Genomic DNA, 22,375 nt, shown 5'->3' with positions numbered 1-22,375 from the left:
GGAGCCGATGTACTGCTTCAGCTGCTCCTTGAAATCGGCGGCGGCACACTGAGCCGTAGTGGCGCAGCCCCTACCTATAAGCTGTTGCCCGCCTGGAAAAAGAAAAAGGAAAATAACCTGTTAAATAAATACATTTAAATTCATAAATAAATGCTAGCATGAATAATAGGAATTATTAATAATTGTTTATATTTATAATGCACATTCCATCCGAGGATACTCCACATCCACTTCAGTGAACACATCACCAATGCCGAGGCCCGGCATCCCATGAAAAGATCACGCCAGAGCCCTGCACGGGACTGGAGTCATTCTCGGGGCAGACCACGGCCTGACGTGGACACGCACGGTCGAGGCCGTTCTTCGACACCGTGGCCTTGGCTTGCATTCAGCGTGGCGGCTGGCGCAAGATAGAATTGCCTGGTGGCGGCGTATGGAGACTGCCACGCCCCGAGGGGCCTGCACATGATGATGATGATCCTCCGATCCCAATTGCGCATTGCATGAAGAGCAGGGGCGGGGCGGCAACGGACCCAACTAGAGAGGAAAGATCTTGACTTGAATCTTTCGTGACTGCAGGAATTCATATTCTTTGGGTCTTTCAGTAAAGTCATGTAGATAGGTTCAAAATAAAAAATAAAAAAACATGCTCTGATAACACTGTAACAAAAAATATATATATTTTGTCCCTGGGTAGTGTTATTTTCTAATTTCTTATGCCTCAAGTACAGAAAATGGCTATATTTCCCCACAAACTTTGCTTTTGTGACCAGGACAGTGATTTTTTTAAAATTTACCTATTTTCAATGAGAATTCCAGATAGATTCAGTGCTGAGTAAATTTGGAGTAACTTCTAGAACATTCTAGAACTTTCCAGTAATATAAATATTACTATAAATACAGCTGCCTTCAGCCCACCAGTTCAGTTTAGTTCCAGCTGCTTAAGTAGACACATCTGCATCTTTCTGAGATGCCATAAAGAGGCTGCAAGCATCCGGCAGACACATTTTTCTATGTCTGCGGCCAATTTATAAAGACAAGAGCGAAAAAGTACTATGTGGAAGCATCTGCTAAGATGTGAGGCCTACAAGGCATATTTCGGCATGCCTGTTGGGGATTAAGACAAACTCTGGGGACCTGATTTCACCTGCGAGCAATGCAAAAAAATTGGAAGGGAAGATTAACAATTGTTGCTCGGAATTTAATGTTATAAAATTTGTAAAAATGTTTAAATTGTACAAGTTTAAATTTTAAAATGTTTTACAATTTTTAATGTTATTGAAAAAAATATATAATATATGAAAAATGTTGCGAGAATCTCTTGCATAATAGTCATTGGTGAAATAAATTTATTTTGTAGGATGGTACAGAGGGGAAACGAGAGCCATGAAGTTCGCTATCTCAAGAATTTGGCAGGAAATCACTGACCACTCAAGCAACTGCTACATCTGCATGGGGGACCCTTCCAAACGTCGAACTGGCAAGAATGCACCTGCTATCACGTATCTGTAACTTCCTTCATCCAGCGCCCCGATGTCACACTGTCATGAGCTCCCCGTACCCACTCCTCTGGAGAGAGAGCAGCCGTCTTTAGAAGATAGCAGCAAGTCAGAGAGCGAGGAAGACGTTATAGATCCAGATGCCAATTTCAGAGGTGGAGCTGAGGAGATAAACCCATACTACCCCAACCAAAATATCTCAACGACTTGATCAGAGATCTTGGTCTTACCAAGTCCAATGGCAAGCTTTTGACGTCTAGGCTCAAGCAGTGAAACTTGTTGGATGCAAGTGTGCAAGTCGCAGATCAGAGGAAGCGTCACCAACGTTTTTGCAGCTTCTTCACCCGTCAAGATGGGCTTTGCTTCTGCCACAATGTGACCAGTCTGTTCGAGGCAATCGGAATCGCCTGTAACCAAAATGAGTGGCGCCTCTTCATTGACAGCTCATCCAGGAGTCTCAAAGCCGTGCTGCTCCATAATGGTAACAAGTACTCGTCTCTTCCCCTGGCTCACTCGGTGCACCTCAAAGAGGATTACAACAGCATCAAGACCTTGCTGGATGCCTTGAAGTATGATGAGTACAGCTGGGAGGTCATCGGAGACTTCAAAATGGTGGCATTCCTGATGGGTCTTCAAGGCGGTTTTACCAAGTTTCCCTGCTATCTTTGCCTTAGGGACAGCAGGGACACCAAGGCGCACTACCACAGGCGCGGCTGTACACAGCGGACCGAGTTCTCTGTGGGGAGGAACAACATCAAGTGGGAGCCACTGGTGGACCCCAGGAAGGTGCTGATGCCACCACTGCACATCAAATTGGGCCTTATGAAACAATTTATCAGAGCTGTAGATAAGGAGTCAGCATCCTTCAAGTACCTTCAAGACTTCTTCCCTAAGCTGTCTGAGGGAAAAGTCAAAGCCGCTGTCTTCGTCGGACCACAGATAAAGAAGATCCTGGAGTGCAATGAATTCCCCAAGAAGCTCACGAGTAAGGGGAAAGCGGCTTGGGACAGCTTTGTCACAGTGGTTCGGGGCTTCCTGGGTAATCACAAGGCTGAAAACTATGTGGAGCTGGTTGAGAATGGTGAAGAACTATGGCACAATGGGCTGTAGAATTTCCCTCAAAGTCCATATCCTTGATGCTCATCTTGATAAATTCAAAGAGAACATGGGAGTGTACTCGGAGGAGCAAGGCGAGCACTTCCACCAGGATATACTGGACTTTGAACAACGATACAAAGGACAGTATAACGAGAACATGATGGGAGACTACATTCGCGGGCTGATTTGTGAAAGTGGTTCACAGTTTCATCAAAAATCTCGAAAAACTACTCACTTCTAAATCTTTTGTAGTAATTTTTGTATTACTTTAGTATGAATACATATTCATTTTGATTTATAAGTTGTTTTTTTTACTTTATGTGAACGAAAAGAGACAAATTCGCCTGTTTTCTCATTGAAAATAGGTAAATTTCAAAATATCACTGTCCCGGTCACAAAAGCAAAGTTTGTGTGGAATAATAGCCATTTTCTATACTTTTTAGGCATAAAAAAAATTGTGTTACATACTGTCATGTAGGCATTGTCTTTGACATTGATTGGCCTACACCAGAGACAGCAGCCTTCTTTATGGCCTAGTCTCACTAGCAGTGTCTCACTAGCAGTGTCTCGACACAAGTGTCAAACCAGAGAACATTAAAAGGGGAACAGTACAAAACAATGGACGTATCAGAGCATTTATAACTCTACACGGCACCGTAGACTCAACACTGCCACCCATCGACTCAACACTGCACGCATGACTCAACACTTCCACCCATAGACGCAACACTGCCACCCATAGACTCAGCAATAACTCCATAAACTCAATACTGCCACCCACACACTCGGCACTGCCACCCATAGACTCAACACTGCCCCTGTACATTAAGCAGTCTTCCCTCTCCTTAAACTCTTTCCGTTCCCTCTCTTAAAGTCTCATCTCCTCTCCATCGTCACCCATTCCCCTGCCTCTTTCCCCTCCACCACGCCCCCCTCCACTTCTTCCTGATCCTTCCCTGTAACCCCTTCGCGCGATTCCCAAATACCCCCTCTATCACTGCCGTCACTCGTTACTCAATACCCTTGTAGCACGCCCCTTCCGCCAACTGCATCATTCCACTCGAAATCCCTCGCCTGGTATATAGTGGAGCGTGAGTTCAATCCCGACCCTGATGCCTGCTGTATATTTGGAGTCTGCTTGTCTCCCCGTGGTCGCATGGATTTTTCTCCAGGTCCTCCGTTTTTTCCCCCTGCACATTTAGAATCAACATCTCTACATGTTTAGAGTATTTGGCTGTTGCTATAAATTTTCACGTGATGATGATATCAGCCACTTCATTGAGCTGCTATCATATGTTAAAGCCAAGTCGCTTTTGAAAAAGAGCTACATAGCTCAGGGGGCATTACCTGGTAAAATTAAAATTGCTGAGAGTTTAGTATGTATGTACATAGCCAACCGCGCTAATTGGAGTTGAGGGGGAAGGACAAACTAAACAAAACAAGCAGTTCTAAAGAAATGAGTTTGTCGATCTAGATGATGATTTAAAAGTGTTCAGCTCCCAGTAATATCAGAACAAACAGCTTTCCATACGGCCGCAGAAGCGCATCTGAAAGCGCCGTGCGATGATGTGTTGACTGTCTTTGTTCGACAGCTAGGCAAAAGTTTAGTGTATAGTAGTGTGCAGTGTATAGCAGTGTATATAGTGTGCTGTATAGTAAAGCAGTGTCTATAGCATCTGAAAGCGAAGCGCGATGGTGACCACCATCTGAGTTCAATGGCCAGCAGCCAAATATCACTGCTGCTGCGAGGATGAGCGGAGTTCACGTGACGATGGTTTATTGTTCCTTGATGAGATCAGTAAGGTAAGGTGGGTCATTTGTGGCAATTGCACACTGTGTGTGTGTGATCAGTGCGACCTAATGCTGTATATTCGTTCGGCAATAGGAAGCTGATACAGCAACCGGGCAGACACGTTCAGATCTATGCAGTAACCCTTCACACGCTTGGCGTGCAGTGCCAGCCCTACAGGATAGGGTCTGGAAGTGCCGGCCATAGGAACGGGTTTACTATAGGCCATGACACTTCGGTTGACCCGAGAGGACATGTGACCAGTTAAGTCTACAAAGGGCCCCAGGTGGGGGCTCGGGTGGTCACGTGGTCTGGGTCGAGATCCTGCTAGAGGGTTCTGGAAGGTGGTCGTGGCCAGGGGCGGAGCCAGCCACGCCGCAGAGGATATAAGCCGGGTCCCCCAGAGGGACCGGCGTAGTTGTTCATCCTGTAGAAAACTTCGTCTATGTTCTACGTCCTATAGGCGGGGGCTAGGGGTGGTCACGTGTCAGGGTCGAGATTCTGCTCGAGGATTCTGGCAGGTGGTCGTGGCCAAACACGGAGACAGCCACGACCCGTGAGGATATAAGCCGGGTCCCCCAGAGGGACCGGCTGCTGTTGTTCATCCTGAATAATTATACGTTCTACGTCCTATAAGAGTCTCCAACACGTGGACCGGGACCCAAGCTGTGGTCTGGTCCGTTGTAGCTAGTTATAGTGTAAATAGTGTAGTTAACCTGGTGGTCACCACCATAGGTTGTTATTCTGTTAAGGGGCAGTTACTGTGTGTTGTTGTTAATAAATGTGTTGCCTCCAAAGAGTATGTCTGTGACTCAGTTGAACTCACTACAGATGCTAAAAAAGTGGTGATTTTTACCAGAACAAACTTACCCTGTGATAGCACAGCAGTCACACACGAGTCTTCCCCTGGTGCACAGGCCTGGTCGACTTCAGGAACTCCCAACCCGCTGCTTCCGAAGCGACAAGTACGACCATCAATCACTGCATGGCAAGGGGGGTGGTGGGGTGAGCTCATGGGAAATCGCGACATTCAACAGCATCGATACAGATCAGACCCAGAGAATAATAATAATAATTATTATAACAATAAATACTTTAATCTTATATAGCGCCATTTGTAGTGGTTGGCTGCACGCAGTGCGAAAGAAGCCCAACACACGCAGAGTTTAATTTGTTGTCCTTCCCCTGCACCTCCGATTAGTGCGGTCGGCGACGTACGGTGGAGTGAAAGAAGTTCAACATACATACTTACCATAGATAACACTACCCATCGACTCAACACTACCCTACTCATAGACTAATACTTCCCATAGACTCAACAATACCCATAGACTATATTCTTGGGTTCTTTCGGTAAAGTCACATCGGTAGCAATAAAATAAAACAAATCACGACGTTTCGAATGCAACACAAGTGTCAGTCATCAGGCGAAAACAAAACATTACCCATAGGCTTAACACTACCCATAGACTCACTGCCAATAGACTCAACGATGCACCATAGCCTCAAAACTGCACCTCCGATTAGCACGGTTGGCTACGAACAGTGTGAAAAAGTTCAACCTACACACATCAGTATGGGTCTTGGTGTGTTTCTGTGGGTCTCTTCTGATATTAGAATACAACTGGGCGATATGCACTTTTAAATAATCTAAACTGACAAACTCACTTCTTTAGAACTGCTTTTTGGGTTTAGTTTGTTGTCCTTCCTCCGCATCTCCGATTAGCACGGTTATCTACGTACGGTGCTAAAAAAAAGTTCACTGTACATTCTACACTTCTGTACACTACACACTGATGGTGGGAAGACAAAGCGAAAGAGATCCAACATCTTGCCGACATATAATATGCCTGGCTTTTTCAGTGCCACCAGAACCGCCTATGGTCCGAGCACTTGGGGAACAACCCCCCACTGAGGGCTAAGAATGGAGGAGATCTGATCAAGGAGAGGGAACTCAACACACGCTGAAAAGATAATTTTGAAAATAAGCGCAATCGAGACTCGTTTGTCGATAGTGTTTTCCACTCTGTTCCACAACACCCAATCAGAAATGAGCTTGGAACCCCCTCAACCCTTGATAACATGAAAGACATCAAGCAGATGAAGAGCAATAGGGGCTGGGAGCTGATGGAATCCCTGCTGAAATCTTCAAAAAAAGGAGAGGATCTCGACTAACGGCTCCAAGCGCTCACGTTGAAAATTTAGAAATACGAGGACATCCCGAACGACCTCAGAGATGCCATGGTTGTGACAATCTTTATGAAAGGACATACATCCGAATGTGGAAATCACAGAGGGATTGCCTTGCTGTCCACTGCAGGAAAGATAATTGCAAGAACTTTCCTGAACCGTCTTCTGCCACTTACTGATAAACTCCTCCCAAAATCCCAATGTGGGTTCAGGCCATCGAGAAGCACAACTGGCATGATCTTCGATGCTCATAAACTGCAGAAAACATGTCAGGAACACAAACCTCTCGACATTGACTTCTTTGACCTCACGAAATCCTTTAATTCTGTCAACCGAGGAAATACTGTAAAGATCCTTGAAAAGTATGGATATCCACCGAAATGTGTCACTTCTTCGCCTGCTGCATGGTGGTATGCGAGCAATGATTCTTAGTAATGGATCCATCTCACGCCACTTTGAAGTTAAAACTGGAGTCAAACAAGGCTGCGTCATTACCCCAACACTCTTCTCAATATTCTTCACTGCGATGCTACAGCTAACTACTGGCAAGCTTCGAGCAGGAGTGGAGCCAAACTAACAAATTGATGGCAAGCTGTTCAGGATCAACCGACTTCGATCTAAAACTAAGACCATCCCGACAGCAGTTGTTGTTGAGCTCCAGTATGCTGACGATGCTGTCGTGTGTGCCCACATGGAAGTGGATCTTCAGGCAATCAAAACTTAACTAAGGCACATGAGAAAATGGGACTGACGCTTAATATTTTAAAGATGAAGGTCCTTAATCAACCAGTTATCAATGAGCAGTCCCCACTTTCGACAATTTACATCCATTACTGGAATGCTGATGTTGGTAAATAATCCAGAATCCTCTGAAATTTGTAAGTGCAGCTTTTGGTCGGCTGAGAAAAAGGGTTTTTGAGGAATTTGACATTAGGTTCAAAACCAAGATCATGGTTTACCAAGCAGTCGTAATCGCTACCTTTCTGTACAGAACTGAGACGTGGATAATATACAGGAGACGTCTTAAAGCACTGGAGAAGTCCTATCAAGGTTGCCTGCAGAAGATCCTTCAAATCAGGTGAGAAGACAGACTCACAAACGTCAGCATCCTCTTGCAAACAAACACCACGAGGATTGAGGCCACGATCATTCGACGTCTTCATTATGCCTAACTCCAGCTTATTTGGGGTGTGCATTCAAGAGGAGGGCAGAGACAGTGCTTCAAGGATGTCCTGAAGGCCAACATGAAGAAGTGCACTATCGACACCAACTCAAGGGAGGCTCTTGCCCAGTATCACCTCAGCTGGAGACAGATAGTCTCTTTTTAGGATCCAAACATATTGAAACTCCAAAGGCGGAAACAGGAAGAGGAAAATCGGGAATGGTGGAAACATCATGCTGCAGCCCAACTTACTAATCCAGTTCCACCCACCACCCTTCATGTATTTTCAGACCCAAAGATAATTAAACTTTTCTATGGAAGACACTCATCCTCGATTGCGAGGGAGAGCCTATGATGATAACACAGCACATTACCCCACTACACTATGTAAAAAAAACATTTTTTTTCAGACTGCTTGTTTTCAATTCATCGTCCTTTCCCAAGCACATCTGATTAGCACGGTGCGAAATGAAGTTTAATGTACACACACGCATACTCCACATTACAGAAATAAGATAAAGGTGGGTTAAACAATCTGTCCGTCAATTGAAATCCACTACCGCCATTGCAGAGATCGGTCTGGCAGCAGGTGTAATTGTTCACGGTGCCGGTGAATGACGAGGCGATGCCGGTAATGTATTGCTTTATCTCCGTCTTGTAATCGGACGTCGCACACGCCGCCGTGACGCCACATCCCCTGAATTGGAATGTTTTGCCACCTGCAAAACAAGGAGGCGATCGCAAACTGTTTAGATCAACGTTGTAGTGACCTGGACCGAGTTTTATTGTCCCCCGCATAACCACCCCTCCCCAGAGCAGCTCAAAGTCACTTAACCTGGGGAATTGGTCCCACTAAACTAGAAACAATTTTTTTAATTTGCTAGATGTAAGGCCCCACTGAGCTATGTAGCTATTTTTCAGACAAGCCACCTGACCATCACAAATAATAGCAACTTAATGAAGTGACGGATAATCACGTGGAAATTTTAGCAGCCAAATACTAAACTAAACTATTTTTAATTGACCAGGTAAGGCTCAGAGCTACGTAGCTTTTTTTTAACATAAGCGACCTGGCCATCACAAATGATAGCTGAACAAAGTGGATTATCACGTGCAAATTAAATAGCAGCCAACTACTCAAGGGGAAAAAATCCATGCGACCACCATGGGGAGAAAAAGAGAGAGATGCAGCCTCCAAATATACAGCAGCAGGTTTTGTCAGGGTTGGGATCGGGATCGAACCCACGACCTCTATACAAGGCGAGGTAGTTACCATCTCCTAGCAACTGAGGGCTCAGTGGGCCTTGGTAAAATTACAAGTTTTGTTTAGTTCTCTCTCCACATAGACTCCCCCTTTTATCATAATCAGAATATATATTTAAACTCCAGGAGGAATCCAATGAGATATAAAGGCAGGTGGTAAGAGTGTTAAAAAAACGAACAATACAAAACACAATAATCGTGCAAAGTACAATAAAGGTAAAAAAATCACCTGTACACATACAAATGAAACTAAACCATGCCCATCCTGCCAGGAAAAGCCTATTGAGGTATTAACAAATTTTTGAGAAGTAAACTGGCTTTCACAAATTATAGCTCAATAAAGTGGCCCATTATTCGGACATTTATTGCAGTAAAATTATTTAAATGACCTCAATGCATGTTTCTAAACGTGGAGGAAAAAACCAGTGGACCTGGAGAAAAAATCCACGTGGCTACGAAGAGAACATGCAAACTCCCAATATACAGCAGGCGTCGGGATCGAACAAACGACCTGCATACCAGGTGAGGAATGTAATATCTCACCACCGTAGCACCCCTTTAATAAATAAATAAAGTATATAAGTTCAAATTGCGTAATCAATGATTAAGCTTCGGAAATGGGGCAGTTAACAGAAAAACAGCCTCAGACCACACCAAGACACAGTCCTTTAAAATATTTTTACATTAAAATGGAACTTAATACATTAAATGAATTAAATCTACAAATCACAATGGAAAATGTGACTATCCAAGACTAATTTTCAACATCCCCTCACCAACTGCAATGCCTCTTACCCCCTCCCTTATGTCATTTAAAAATCCACAATACTTGTCTGAAGGGGGCACAGGTAATGCAAAGGGGTTAGGGACCAGAGCAGGCAAGGGGTTAGGAAGCAAGATCGGTACGCAAAGCATACATGCCAACCCCTTATCAGTGCCTACCTTATTACAGACCAATTCAGACCTTATTGGTCACCCAATGTCCTTATAAATATCAACGTTCATCCTACAGAATCTCATCACAAGGCAGAAACACAAAGAAGTAGACAAAAACTATGTTTTGCCCGCATTGAAATAGCTGTGGGACATATGGTCCTGAAAGCTCAATTTCCCTGTACAATAATACGTGTAAAACCGTATGGGTTGACACGTATGGCAATGGTCGTCCAAATGATCTTCCCGGGCCAAACCGTTACCCTGCGTTAGGGTGGTGGTTAAGCAGGAGTCTTCGCCTGTTGCGCAGAACTTATATTCTTCGGTGATTCCCAATCCGGCACTCCCGTAGTAGCAGATCTTTCCAGTGGCTGCAACAACAAAACAAACCACGCTCGCATCAGCAAGTGATAGAAACAGAGAGAGGTCGATAATTAATGAGAGGGTACTGTAGCAAGAGAAGTCAGGTGGTGAAGGGATAATGAATGAGAGGGAGCTGTATCTAGAGTAGACACGTGGTGAAGGGATAATGAATGAGGGGGTCTGTGTAGCTCCGTTGATGCGTTTCTCGTCACGAGTTGTAAAAACCTCATGTAACTTATGAAAAGGTCGTACCTTTCTCTTCTTTCACAACTCGTCGGAGCTTTTTTACACAAGTACAGCACACCGGTTGTGTGTTGTAGAGTAAACCCACTACAACATTTAAAAATAGAGTGCCATGATTTTTCGCCAGTAATTACAACTATCAGCATCATCAGGCAACAACCAAAGTTGTGGAGAAATCGTCCTCCTCTCTTGGTCTTAAACAAAGCGTGACGATTTAGTTTAATTATTCAGCACTAACTGGTTGTTGTGTGTTGGAGAGTTCAAGCCACAATACATTTACACAAGTGTGTAGCTGGTGACGTTTCACTTGGGGTGTGATTACAACAACAAGCGGCTTATTTTGCCTGTCGCCTGATGGGTCTTAGTTTAGTTTGCCATTTGTCGGGAAGGTTTTACAGCAGGTAACCCACGAAATAAAGGGGGGGGGGGTGAGAGTGGAAATCCATCATTCGAAATCCCAACTTACCGCCGTTGCAGAGTTTGGACTGGCAGCAGCTGTAGTACTTGACGATGCCCGTGAACGAGGGGTTCATGCTCACGACGGATTGTCTCATCTGCATCTTAAAGTCGGGCGCGTTACATTGTGCCTGGGTGGTGCAATTTTTTCCCGTGAACATTCGATCGCCTGCAAAACAAACGCATGTGAATTGAGAGTGGAAACGGTAATGTACTTTTGTTTAGCCAGAGTGTGTGTGAGCTTATCTGTGCTTGATCACACGTATATAATCGTGCACTCTGCTAATAGCTAGGCCATAGCCAGGTGTGTTTTTATGATCAGGGATAGGTCCCCGAGGCCCTTTGTGTACAGCATAGTACGGGGCACACACCCCCCAAGTTCGATTGGTGCGGACTTTCGTGCTGTTAAGATGCATAGCTCCAATAATATGTGTGTAAAAATTATATTGCTTGAATGTCTATCGACTGACAGGAGGAACTCGGTAATGTTAATTGACCGGTCAGTTATTGGTGGTAATGAAGATGTTGCACGATTAAGACGTTGATATTAATGTTGATTTCACGTGAAATACTTGTAATAATTGGGTCTGGAATATGAACACCGGCACTCGATCCCATTTACACTTGGAGGAATTGAGCTGCGGTGTTGTGCGACATGGAGGGGTGATGAAGAAAGTGTCCGGTCGCTCTTGCAGATATGCAATTGCCCCTTAGGGAGAAGACCATTTGACATTCAATTTTTGCCGTCACACAACCCCCCCCCACCCCCCAGCTGTTGCGGAATCGCCCACTTTCTCTTCGGGAGAGACAGAACACAACACTGAGTATATCAATTTATTCATCGTCATCTCTCCAATTTTATTATTTCGTAATCGTTGTTGCGGTCGTGTATTTAGCTGACATGTCCCTCCCCCCACCTCGTTAGAGGGGCAGGGCAGACTGGCTGCATTTGCATTGCGATCACCTTGCTGGAAGAGACAGGAAAGACTTCTGATCATTTTTCGATTTAAAGCTTTCGTGACTGCAGGGATTCATCTTCTTGGTTCTTTCGGTAAAGTCACGTAGAAGGGAAGTAATAAAATAATAAAAATAAAACATAATAAAACAATTCTCACGACGTTTCGGCCACAACGCAAGCAGCCGTCCTCAGGTGAAAACCAGGTCCGTCGAGGCGACAGAGTCTGAATGAAACAGCACACGGGCTTAGAGCATATATATAAGCTGGGCGCATTGACAAAGGAATTTGCATATCAACAGGAATTTAGCATATTTATGGGAAATGCAGGAATGTAATTAGTACTGCATATGCATGTGCATTATGCAGGATTAACAGCATCAAAGGGAGCTGCAGTTACTGCTGCTGCAGCAGTTGCTGCTGCTGCTGCAGTTTCTGCTGCTGCTGCAGTTGCTGCTGCTGCTGCAGTTGCTACTGCTGCTGCACTTGCTGCTGCTGCTGCTGCTGCACTTGCTGCTGCTGCTGCACTTGCTGCTGCTGCAGTTACTGCCTTATCCATTTTAATATAACACTATGTATTATTCTACCCACCCTAATGTGTATCATACTGCTATATGTTTACTGTACAATTACGACACCATACATTACTCTGCACACTGCACCATGCCAGTGAGTGGAACGCGGTCTGAAAGTCACCGTTAACGTGAACACAATCAGTTAAGATCCGAAATGGTTTATTACGTCCTTCCAATGATTGCTAAGCCAGAATCCATCTTCTCGGTTGAAATTGTCTCTGTGTTTGTATATGTGGATCGCCTCATGAACGAATCTCTCATGATAGCCAGATGGCTTGCAGAGAACCTCTGTCTTGGAGAAGTCAATGTCATGTGAGCCCACTGAATTGTAACAGTGATCTGCCACGGCTGAGGTGTTTGTCCTACCGTGTTTCAGGTCTGCCTTATGTTCACGGATGCGGTCCGAGACATGTCGTTTGGTTTCTCCAATGTAACTGCTACCACAGAGGCAACTTAGTTTGTAGACGCCAGGGTACTGTATGTCTGGAACCACATATTTTACAGACGGGACCAGATCACGGATTTTATGTACTGTGTTGAATCGGACCTGGATCTTGTGTTTAATCAGGATTTTGGAGATCTTTTTTGTGACCCCAGCAATGTAGGGTAAGGTGATGGTCTTGAAAGGCTCCTCAACAGGATCCTTCTTGATGGTTGGAGTGATGGCTTTGCGGATTGTGTAGTCGGAGTAACCATTAGCCTTAAGAGCTTGGCGTACGTGTTTGAGTTCACTGGAAATGTGTTCATGGTCGGAGATGCATTGGGCTCTATGATATAGAGTCTTGATGAGGGAATTCTTCTGGGATGGATGGTGGTGGGAATCCGGTTTTAGATAAGCATCCGTGTGAGTGGCTTTCCTGTAGACAGAGTGGCTCATTGAACCATCAGGTCTCCTTTTGATTAGGACATCCAAAAAGGGTAGCTTGCCATCATTTTCGACTTCCATGGTGAATCTGATGGCTGGGTGTATGGAATTGATGTGGTCGAGAAATTGGTCTAGAGCAGGCCGGCCATGTGGCCAGATGACAAAAGTGTCGTCTACGTACCTCTTCCATAAGGTCGGGCGTAGAGTGGCAGTCTGGATGGCGTCCGTCTCAAATTTCTCCATGAAGATGTTGGCTACAACCGGAGATAGGGGGGAGCCCATTGGGGTGCCCTCAATTTGCTTGTAGAAGGTTCCATTCCAGGTGAAGTATGTATTGGTTAAGCAGTGTCTCACCAGGGGGGGTACCCCAGCATTCAGTCCTTGATGAACCAAGTCTTCAATGATTGCGATGGTGTCAGGCACAGGCACCTTGGTAAACAAGGAAACCACATCAAAACTGACAAGCAGGTCGTCTGGGGACAGGGCAATCCCCTTGATTGTCGATACCAGGTCAGTAGAGTTTAGTACTGCAGAGGTGGTTTTTCCAGTGAAAGGCCGTAGGATTTCGGACAAAAAACGAGCCAGTTTGTAAGTGGGGGAGTTGATAGTAGAGACAATGGGACGAAGAGGTGTATCTTCTTTATGTATCTTTGGCAAGCCGTACAATCTTGGTGGCCTGGCTGCAGAAGGTTTCAACGAGAACTGTTTGGTCTGATCAATTAATGCGGTTGAAGCAGAAATGATGTTGTTGGTTTTGGAGACGAGGCTGTTGGTGGGGTCTCTTTTTATTTTTGTATAGCTGCCATCGTTGAGTAGTTCTTGAATTTTGTTGTTGTATTCTATTTTGTCCATGATGACAGTGGCATTGCCTTTGTCGGCTGAGAGGATGACAATGTCATCCCTCTTTTTTAATTGAGCTAATTCAAAACGCTCATCTTTGCTAATGTTGCTAGCTGGCATCTTAGCGTTTTTGAGGGTTACAGAGATTTCAGATCTTGCTACGTCTGCAGCGATGTGACTCAAGCCCTTGAGAGCTACATCTACTCGAGCAATTATATCATTAACTGGTATGTGTCTAGGTGTGACTGCAAAGTTTAGTCCTTTAGCTAAAACGGATTTCAAACCTTCAGAAATAGGACTGTTACTGCGATTAATTACGACTTTGTTAACATCTAGCTTTTCAATGTGTGGGTCCGGTTTCTTGTTTGAGAGGCGGTTGAATTTGGAAATCAAGTTGTCCTTACATTTAGTCGACATAGCGGCAGCTGAAGAGGCAGTCATTTTTTCCACATGTTCCCAATCCGATGTGGACATTGTTACACTCAAAGATAAGTGCGATTTGTAGAGTGTCTTGTCTAACTGATCTAGTTCGGTGCGCGTAAGTCTGATTTTCTCTGAGATAAGAGCTAAACTAGTTCTAGACAGAATTCGTTTCGCATTAGAAGAAGTTACAGCAGCAGATGTTAGTGTAAATGCGTTTGGTATTACCTTAGAGTCGCGGCATCTCTTCAGAAAGGTGAGAGACTCGATTAGCTGAGCCTTCTTATCCCGGAGCTTGTTGAAGGATCTCAAAGTTATGTGGAAACCCTCCCCGTAGAGGCGGTTAAATTTCGATTTAAAGCTTTCGTGACTGCAGGGATTCATCTTCTTGGTTCTTTCGGTAAAGTCACGTAGAAGGGAAGTAATAAAATAATAAAAATAAAACATAATAAAACAATTCTCACGACGTTTCGGCCACAACGCAAGCAGCCGTCCTCAGGTGAAAACCAGGTCCGTCGAGGCGACAGAGTCTGAATGAAACAGCACACGGGCTTAGAGCATATATATAAGCTGGGCGCATTGACAAAGGAATTTGCATATCAACAGGAATTTAGCATATTTATGGGAAATGCAGGAATGTAATTAGTACTGCATATGCATGTGCATTATGCAGGATTAACAGCATCAAAGGGAGCTGCAGTTACTGCTGCTGCAGCAGTTGCTGCTGCTGCTGCAGTTTCTGCTGCTGCTGCAGTTGCTGCTGCTGCTGCAGTTGCTACTGCTGCTGCACTTGCTGCTGCTGCTGCACTTGCTGCTGCTGCTGCACTTGCTGCTGCTGCTGCAGTTACTGCCTTATCCATTTTAATATAACACTATGTATTATTCTACCCACCCTAATGTGTATCATACTGCTATATGTTTACTGTACAATTACGACACCATACATTACTCTGCACACTGCACCATGCCAGTGAGTGGAACGCGGTCTGAAAGTCACCGTTAACGTGAACACAATCAGTTAAGATCCGAAATGGTTTATTACGTCCTTCCAATGATTGCTAAGCCAGAATCCATCTTCTCGGTTGAAATTGTCTCTGTGTTTGTATATGTGGATCGCCTCATGAACGAATCTCTCATGATAGCCAGATGGCTTGCAGAGAACCTCTGTCTTGGAGAAGTCAATGTCATGTGAGCCCACTGAATTGTAACAGTGATCTGCCACGGCTGAGGTGTTTGTCCTACCGTGTTTCAGGTCTGCCTTATGTTCACGGATGCGGTCCGAGACATGTCGTTTGGTTTCTCCAATGTAACTGCTACCACAGAGGCAACTTAGTTTGTAGACGCCAGGGTACTGTATGTCTGGAACCACATCTTTTACAGACGGGACCAGATCACGGATTTTATGTACTGTGTTGAATCGGACCTGGATCTTGTGTTTAATCAGGATTTTGGAGATCTTTTTTGTGACCCCAGCAATGTAGGGTAAGGTGATGGTCTTGAAAGGCTCCTCAACAGGATCCTTCTTGATGGTTGGAGTGATGGCTTTGCGGATTGTGTAGTCGGAGTAACCATCAGCCTTAAGAGCTTGGCGTACGTGTTTGAGTTCACTGGAAATGTGTTCATGGTCGGAGATGCATTGGGCTCTATGATATAGAGTCTTGATGAGGGAATTCTTCTGGGATGGATGGTGGTGGGAATCCGGTTTTAGATAAGCATCCGTGTGGGTGGCTTTCCTGTAGACAGAGTGGCTCATTGAACCATCAGGTCTCCTTTTGATTAGGACATCCAAAAAGGGTAGCTTGCCATCATTTTCGACTTCCATGGTGAATCTGATGGCTGGGTGTATGGAATTGATGTGGTCGAGAAATTGGTCTAGAGCAGGCCGGCCATGTGGCCAGATGACAAAAGTGTCGTCTACGTACCTCTTCCATAAGGTCGGGCGTAGAGTGGCAGTCTGGATGGCGTCCGTCTCAAATTTCTCCATGAAGATGTTGGCTACAACCGGAGATAGGGGGGAGCCCATTGGGGTGCCCTCAATTTGCTTGTAGAAGGTTCCATTCCAGGTGAAGTATGTATTGGTTAAGCAGTGTCTCACCAGGGGGGGTACCCCAGCATTCAGTCCTTGATGAACCAAGTCTTCAATGATTGCGATGGTGTCAGGCACAGGCACCTTGGTAAACAAGGAAACCACATCAAAACTGACAAGCAGGTCGTCTGGGGACAGGGCAATCCCCTTGATTGTCGATACCAGGTCAGTAGAGTTTAGTACTGCAGAGGTGGTTTTTCCAGTGAAAGGCCGTAGGATTTCGGACAAAAAACGAGCCAGTTTGTAAGTGGGGGAGTTGATAGTAGAGACAATGGGACGAAGAGGTGTATCTTCTTTATGTATCTTTGGCAAGCCGTACAATCTTGGTGGCCTGGCTGCAGAAGGTTTCAACGAGAACTGTTTGGTCTGATCAATTAATGCGGTTGAAGCAGAAATGATGTTGTTGGTTTTGGAGACGAGGCTGTTGGTGGGGTCTCTTTTTATTTTTGTATAGCTGCCATCGTTGAGTAGTTCTTGAATTTTGTTGTTGTATTCTATTTTGTCCATGATGACAGTGGCATTGCCTTTGTCGGCTGAGAGGATGACAATGTCATCCCTCTTTTTTAATTGAGCTAATTCAAAACGCTCATCTTTGCTAATGTTGCTAGCTGGCATCTTAGCGTTTTTGAGGGTTACAGAGATTTCAGATCTTGCTACGTCTGCAGCGATGTGACTCAAGCCCTTGAGAGCTACATCTACTCGAGCAATTATATCATTAACTGGTATGTGTCTAGGTGTGACTGCAAAGTTTAGTCCTTTTGCAAGCCATCTGGCTATCATGAGAGATTCGTTCATGAGGCGATCCACATATACAAACACAGAGACAATTTCAACCGAGAAGATGGATTCTGGCTTAGCAATCATTGGAAGGACGTAATAAACCATTTCGGATCTTAACTGATTGTGTTCACGTTAACGGTGACTTTCAGACCGCGTTCCACTCACTGGCATGGTGCAGTGTGCAGAGTAATGTATGGTGTCGTAATTGTACAGTAAACATATAGCAGTATGATACACATTAGGGTGGGTAGAATAATACATAGTGTTATATTAAAATGGATAAGGCAGTAACTGCAGCAGCAGCAAGTGCAGCAGCAGCAGCAAGTGCAGCAGCAGCAGCAAGTGCAGCAGCAGTAGCAACTGCAGCAGCAGCAGCAACTGCAGCAGCAGCAGAAACTGCAGCAGCAGCAGCAACTGCTGCAGCAGCAGTAACTGCAGCTCCCTTTGATGCTGTTAATCCTGCATAATGCACATGCATATGCAGTACTAATTACATTCTTGCATTTCCCATAAATATGCTAAATTCCTGTTGATATGCAAATTCCTTTGTCAATGCGCCCAGCTTATATATATGCTCTAAGCCCGTGTGCTGTTTCATTCAGACTCTGTCGCCTCGACGGACCTGGTTTTCACCTGAGGACGGCTGCTTGCGTTGTGGCCGAAACGTCGTGAGAATTGTTTTATTATGTTTTATTTTTATTATTTTATTACTTCCCTTCTACGTGACTTTACCGAAAGAACCAAGAAGATGAATCCCTGCAGTCACGAAAGCTTTAAATCGAAATTTAACCGCCTCTACGGGGAGGGTTTCCACATAACTTTGAGATCCTTCAACAAGCTCCGGGATAAGAAGGCTCAGCTAATCGAGTCTCTCACCTTTCTGAAGAGATGCCGCGACTCTAAGGTAATACCAAACGCATTTACACTAACATCTGCTGCTGTAACTTCTTCTAATGCGAAACGAATTCTGTCTAGAACTAGTTTAGCTCTTATCTCAGAGAAAATCAGACTTACGCGCACCGAACTAGATCAGTTAGACAAGACACTCTACAAATCACACTTATCTTTGAGTGTAACAATGTCCACATCGGATTGGGAACATGTGGAAAAAATGACTGCCTCTTCAGCTGCCGCTATGTCGACTAAATGTAAGGACAACTTGATTTCCAAATTCAACCGCCTCTCAAACAAGAAACCGGACCCACACATTGAAAAGCTAGATGTTAACAAAGTCGTAATTAATCGCAGTAACAGTCCTATTTCTGAAGGTTTGAAATCCGTTTTAGCTAAAGGACTAAACTTTGCAGTCACACCTAGACACATACCAGTTAATGATATAATTGCTCGAGTAGATGTAGCTCTCAAGGGCTTGAGTCACATCGCTGCAGACGTAGCAAGATCTGAAATCTCTGTAACCCTCAAAAACGCTAAGATGCCAGCTAGCAACATTAGCAAAGATGAGCGTTTTGAATTAGCTCAATTAAAAAAGAGGGATGACATTGTCATCCTCTCAGCCGACAAAGGCAATGCCACTGTCATCATGGACAAAATAGAATACAACAACAAAATTCAAGAACTACTCAACGATGGCAGCTATACAAAAATAAAAAGAGACCCCACCAACAGCCTCGTCTCCAAAACCAACAACATCATTTCTGCTTCAACCGCATTAATTGATCAGACCAAACAGTTCTCGTTGAAACCTTCTGCAGCCAGGCCACCAAGATTGTACGGCTTGCCAAAGATACATAAAGAAGATACACCTCTTCGTCCCATTGTCTCTACTATCAACTCCCCCACTTACAAACTGGCTCGTTTTTTGTCCGAAATCCTACGGCCTTTCACTGGAAAAACCACCTCTGCAGTACTAAACTCTACTGACCTGGTATCGACAATCAAGGGGATTGCCCTGTCCCCAGACGACCTGCTTGTCAGTTTTGATGTGGTTTCCTTGTTTACCAAGGTGCCTGTGCCTGACACCATCGCAATCATTGAAGACTTGGTTCATCAAGGACTGAATGCTGGGGTACCCCCCCTGGTGAGACACTGCTTAACCAATACATACTTCACCTGGAATGGAACCTTCTACAAGCAAATTGAGGGCACCCCAATGGGCTCCCCCCTATCTCCGGTTGTAGCCAACATCTTCATGGAGAAATTTGAGACGGACGCCATCCAGACTGCCACTCTACGCCCGACCTTATGGAAGAGGTACGTAGACGACACTTTTGTCATCTGGCCACATGGCCGGCCTGCTCTAGACCAATTTCTCGACCACATCAATTCCATACACCCAGCCATCAGATTCACCATGGAAGTCGAAAATGATGGCAAGCTACCCTTTTTGGATGTCCTAATCAAAAGGAGACCTGATGGTTCAATGAGCCACTCTGTCTACAGGAAAGCCACCCACACGGATGCTTATCTAAAACCGGATTCCCACCACCATCCATCCCAGAAGAATTCCCTCATCAAGACTCTATATCATAGAGCCCAATGCATCTCCGACCATGAACACATTTCCAGTGAACTCAAACACGTACGCCAAGCTCTTAAGGCTAATGGTTACTCCGACTACACAATCCGCAAAGCCATCACTCCAACCATCAAGAAGGATCCTGTTGAGGAGCCTTTCAAGACCATCACCTTACCCTACATTGCTGGGGTCACAAAAAAGATCTCCAAAATCCTGATTAAACACAAGATCCAGGTCCGATTCAACACAGTACATAAAATCCGTGATCTGGTCCCGTCTGTAAAAGATGTGGTTCCAGACATACAGTACCCTGGCGTCTACAAACTAAGTTGCCTCTGTGGTAGCAGTTACATTGGAGAAACCAAACGACATGTCTCGGACCGCATCCGTGAACATAAGGCAGACCTGAAACACGGTAGGACAAACACCTCAGCCGTGGCAGATCACTGTTACAATTCAGTGGGCTCACATGACATTGACTTCTCCAAGACAGAGGTTCTCTGCAAGCCATCTGGCTATCATGAGAGATTCGTTCATGAGGCGATCCACATATACAAACACAGAGACAATTTCAACCGAGAAGATGGATTCTGGCTTAGCAATCATTGGAAGGACGTAATAAACCATTTCGGATCTTAACTGATTGTGTTCACGTTAACGGTGACTTTCAGACCGCATTCCACTCACTGGCATGGTGCAGTGTGCAGAGTAATGTATGGTGTCGTAATTGTACAGTAAACATATAGCAGTATGATACACATTAGGGTGGGTAGAATAATACATAGTGTTATATTAAAATGGATAAGGCAGTAACTGCAGCAGCAGCAAGTGCAGCAGCAGCAGCAGTGCAGCAGCAGCAGCAAGTGCAGCAGCAGTAGCAACTGCAGCAGCAGCAGCAACTGCAGCAGCAGCAGAAACTGCAGCAGCAGCAGCAACTGCTGCAGCAGCAGTAACTGCAGCTCCCTTTGATGCTGTTAATTCTGCATAATGCACATGCATATGCAGTACTAATTACATTCCTGCATTTCCCATAAATATGCTAAATTCCTGTTGATATGCAAATTCCTTTGTCAATGCGCCCAGCTTATATATATGCTCTAAGCCCGTGTGCTGTTTCATTCAGACTCTGTCGCCTCGACGGACCTGGTTTTCACCTGAGGACGGCTGCTTGCGTTGTGGCCGAAACGTCGTGAGAATTGTTTTATTATGTTTTATTTTTATTATTTTATTACTTCCCTTCTACGTGACTTTACCGAAAGAACCAAGAAGACTTCTGATCATCTCTCCACGTTTTTCCACATCATGCGCTGTGATAAATACCACACTGTAGTGTAGCCCAACTGTTGAGCTAATCGGAGGTGCGGGGGAAGGATGACCAATTAATGATACCTCAATAAGCAGTTCTAAAGAAGTAAGTTTGTCAATCTCAATTATTTGAAAGTACACAGCTCCCAGTGGATTCCTAATATCGGAAGAGCGTTCCAAGCGGCCGCAGAAGCGCATCTGAAAGTGAGCGATGCAATGAGAATGTTTGTTCGATGGCTAGCAACAATCACAACCCCTATCACTACCCCATCTATATCCCTGTCATTACCACTACCCCAACCCTTATCACTGCATGTATGTGTGTAGCTAAATCATAGCCTCACTTGAATAGCTTACCCTGCATCAGCAGTGCAGTCACACATGAATCTTGTCCAATAAGGCATAACTTTTCCTTTTCAGCAACTCCCAAACCGTCACTGCCATAATAGCATTGTTGCATAAGTACTGCAAAACATGGGAGGAAGGTCAATAAATCCTTTGAATGTAGTCACAATGGCAGGTCTTACTCACACACACACACAGTGCTGGCAACGAATGAATCACAATACACAGTCCCTGGGTTACGTAAGTGTTAGGTTCTCGAGAACCTAATAAGAATAGGGCGATATAGCCGCTTACTGAGCTATAAATCCTCTGATACGTGTAGTGAGCGACTTCTGAGACACGTCATGTAGAATGCTTCTAATTTATTTAGAGCACACTAGGCAATACATTTATGTAACGCAGCTACACATACCCGACCCTATCACATAACCCCGTCAGCGTCCAACTAGCGCAGTGACGGCGATGGTGAGTGCCTTGCAGGAGATCGGCCATGTGATCGGAAGACGTAGAGAGATGACGGAGAGCAGCGATGCAGCCAGGACCTACTGACCCGCAACTGCACCAATCCTCTGGCTCGGTTCCCCTTATATACGCTCCAGTTTGGCCAAGCCCCGCCTCCGGCCACGCCCCCTTCTAGAACCCTCGAGCAGGTTCCCGGAGCTTCTCGACCGACTCTGCCTTTCACCTTTATCTCAGATACGCCCTCCTTATAATTAAGTATTACATAATGTA

The 22,375-nt window shown here is 44.9% G+C and overlaps 2 protein-coding genes across 2 annotated transcripts in view; both read right to left on the bottom strand.

The window, feature by feature from the left end:
* Positions 1 to 22,375, bottom strand: part of LOC133339060 (uncharacterized) — a 75,557-nt gene that overhangs the window by 11,638 nt on the left and 41,544 nt on the right. Inside the window, exons 7-12 of the mRNA XM_061547181.1 lie at positions 21,656 to 21,763; positions 11,007 to 11,165; positions 10,198 to 10,305; positions 8,299 to 8,457; positions 5,257 to 5,367; positions 6 to 92 (exon numbers count right to left, since the gene is read on the bottom strand). Of these exons, the coding sequence (XP_061403165.1) occupies positions 6 to 92; positions 5,257 to 5,367; positions 8,299 to 8,457; positions 10,198 to 10,305; positions 11,007 to 11,165; positions 21,656 to 21,763 (732 nt within the window). The remainder of the gene's footprint in view (positions 1 to 5; positions 93 to 5,256; positions 5,368 to 8,298; positions 8,458 to 10,197; positions 10,306 to 11,006; positions 11,166 to 21,655; positions 21,764 to 22,375) is intronic.
* LOC133339061 (uncharacterized) overlaps positions 1 to 22,375 on the bottom strand; it is a 254,530-nt gene that overhangs the window by 211,805 nt on the left and 20,350 nt on the right. The window lies entirely within an intron of this gene.

This window comes from Lethenteron reissneri, unplaced genomic scaffold (assembly GCF_015708825.2).
Source record: "Lethenteron reissneri isolate LAM-NWPU_2019-01 unplaced genomic scaffold, ASM1570882v1 scaffold_1640, whole genome shotgun sequence".
In the NCBI taxonomy this organism is placed as follows: Eukaryota; Metazoa; Chordata; class Hyperoartia; order Petromyzontiformes; family Petromyzontidae; genus Lethenteron; species Lethenteron reissneri.
This window is presented reverse-complemented; position numbering and strand designations above follow the sequence as displayed.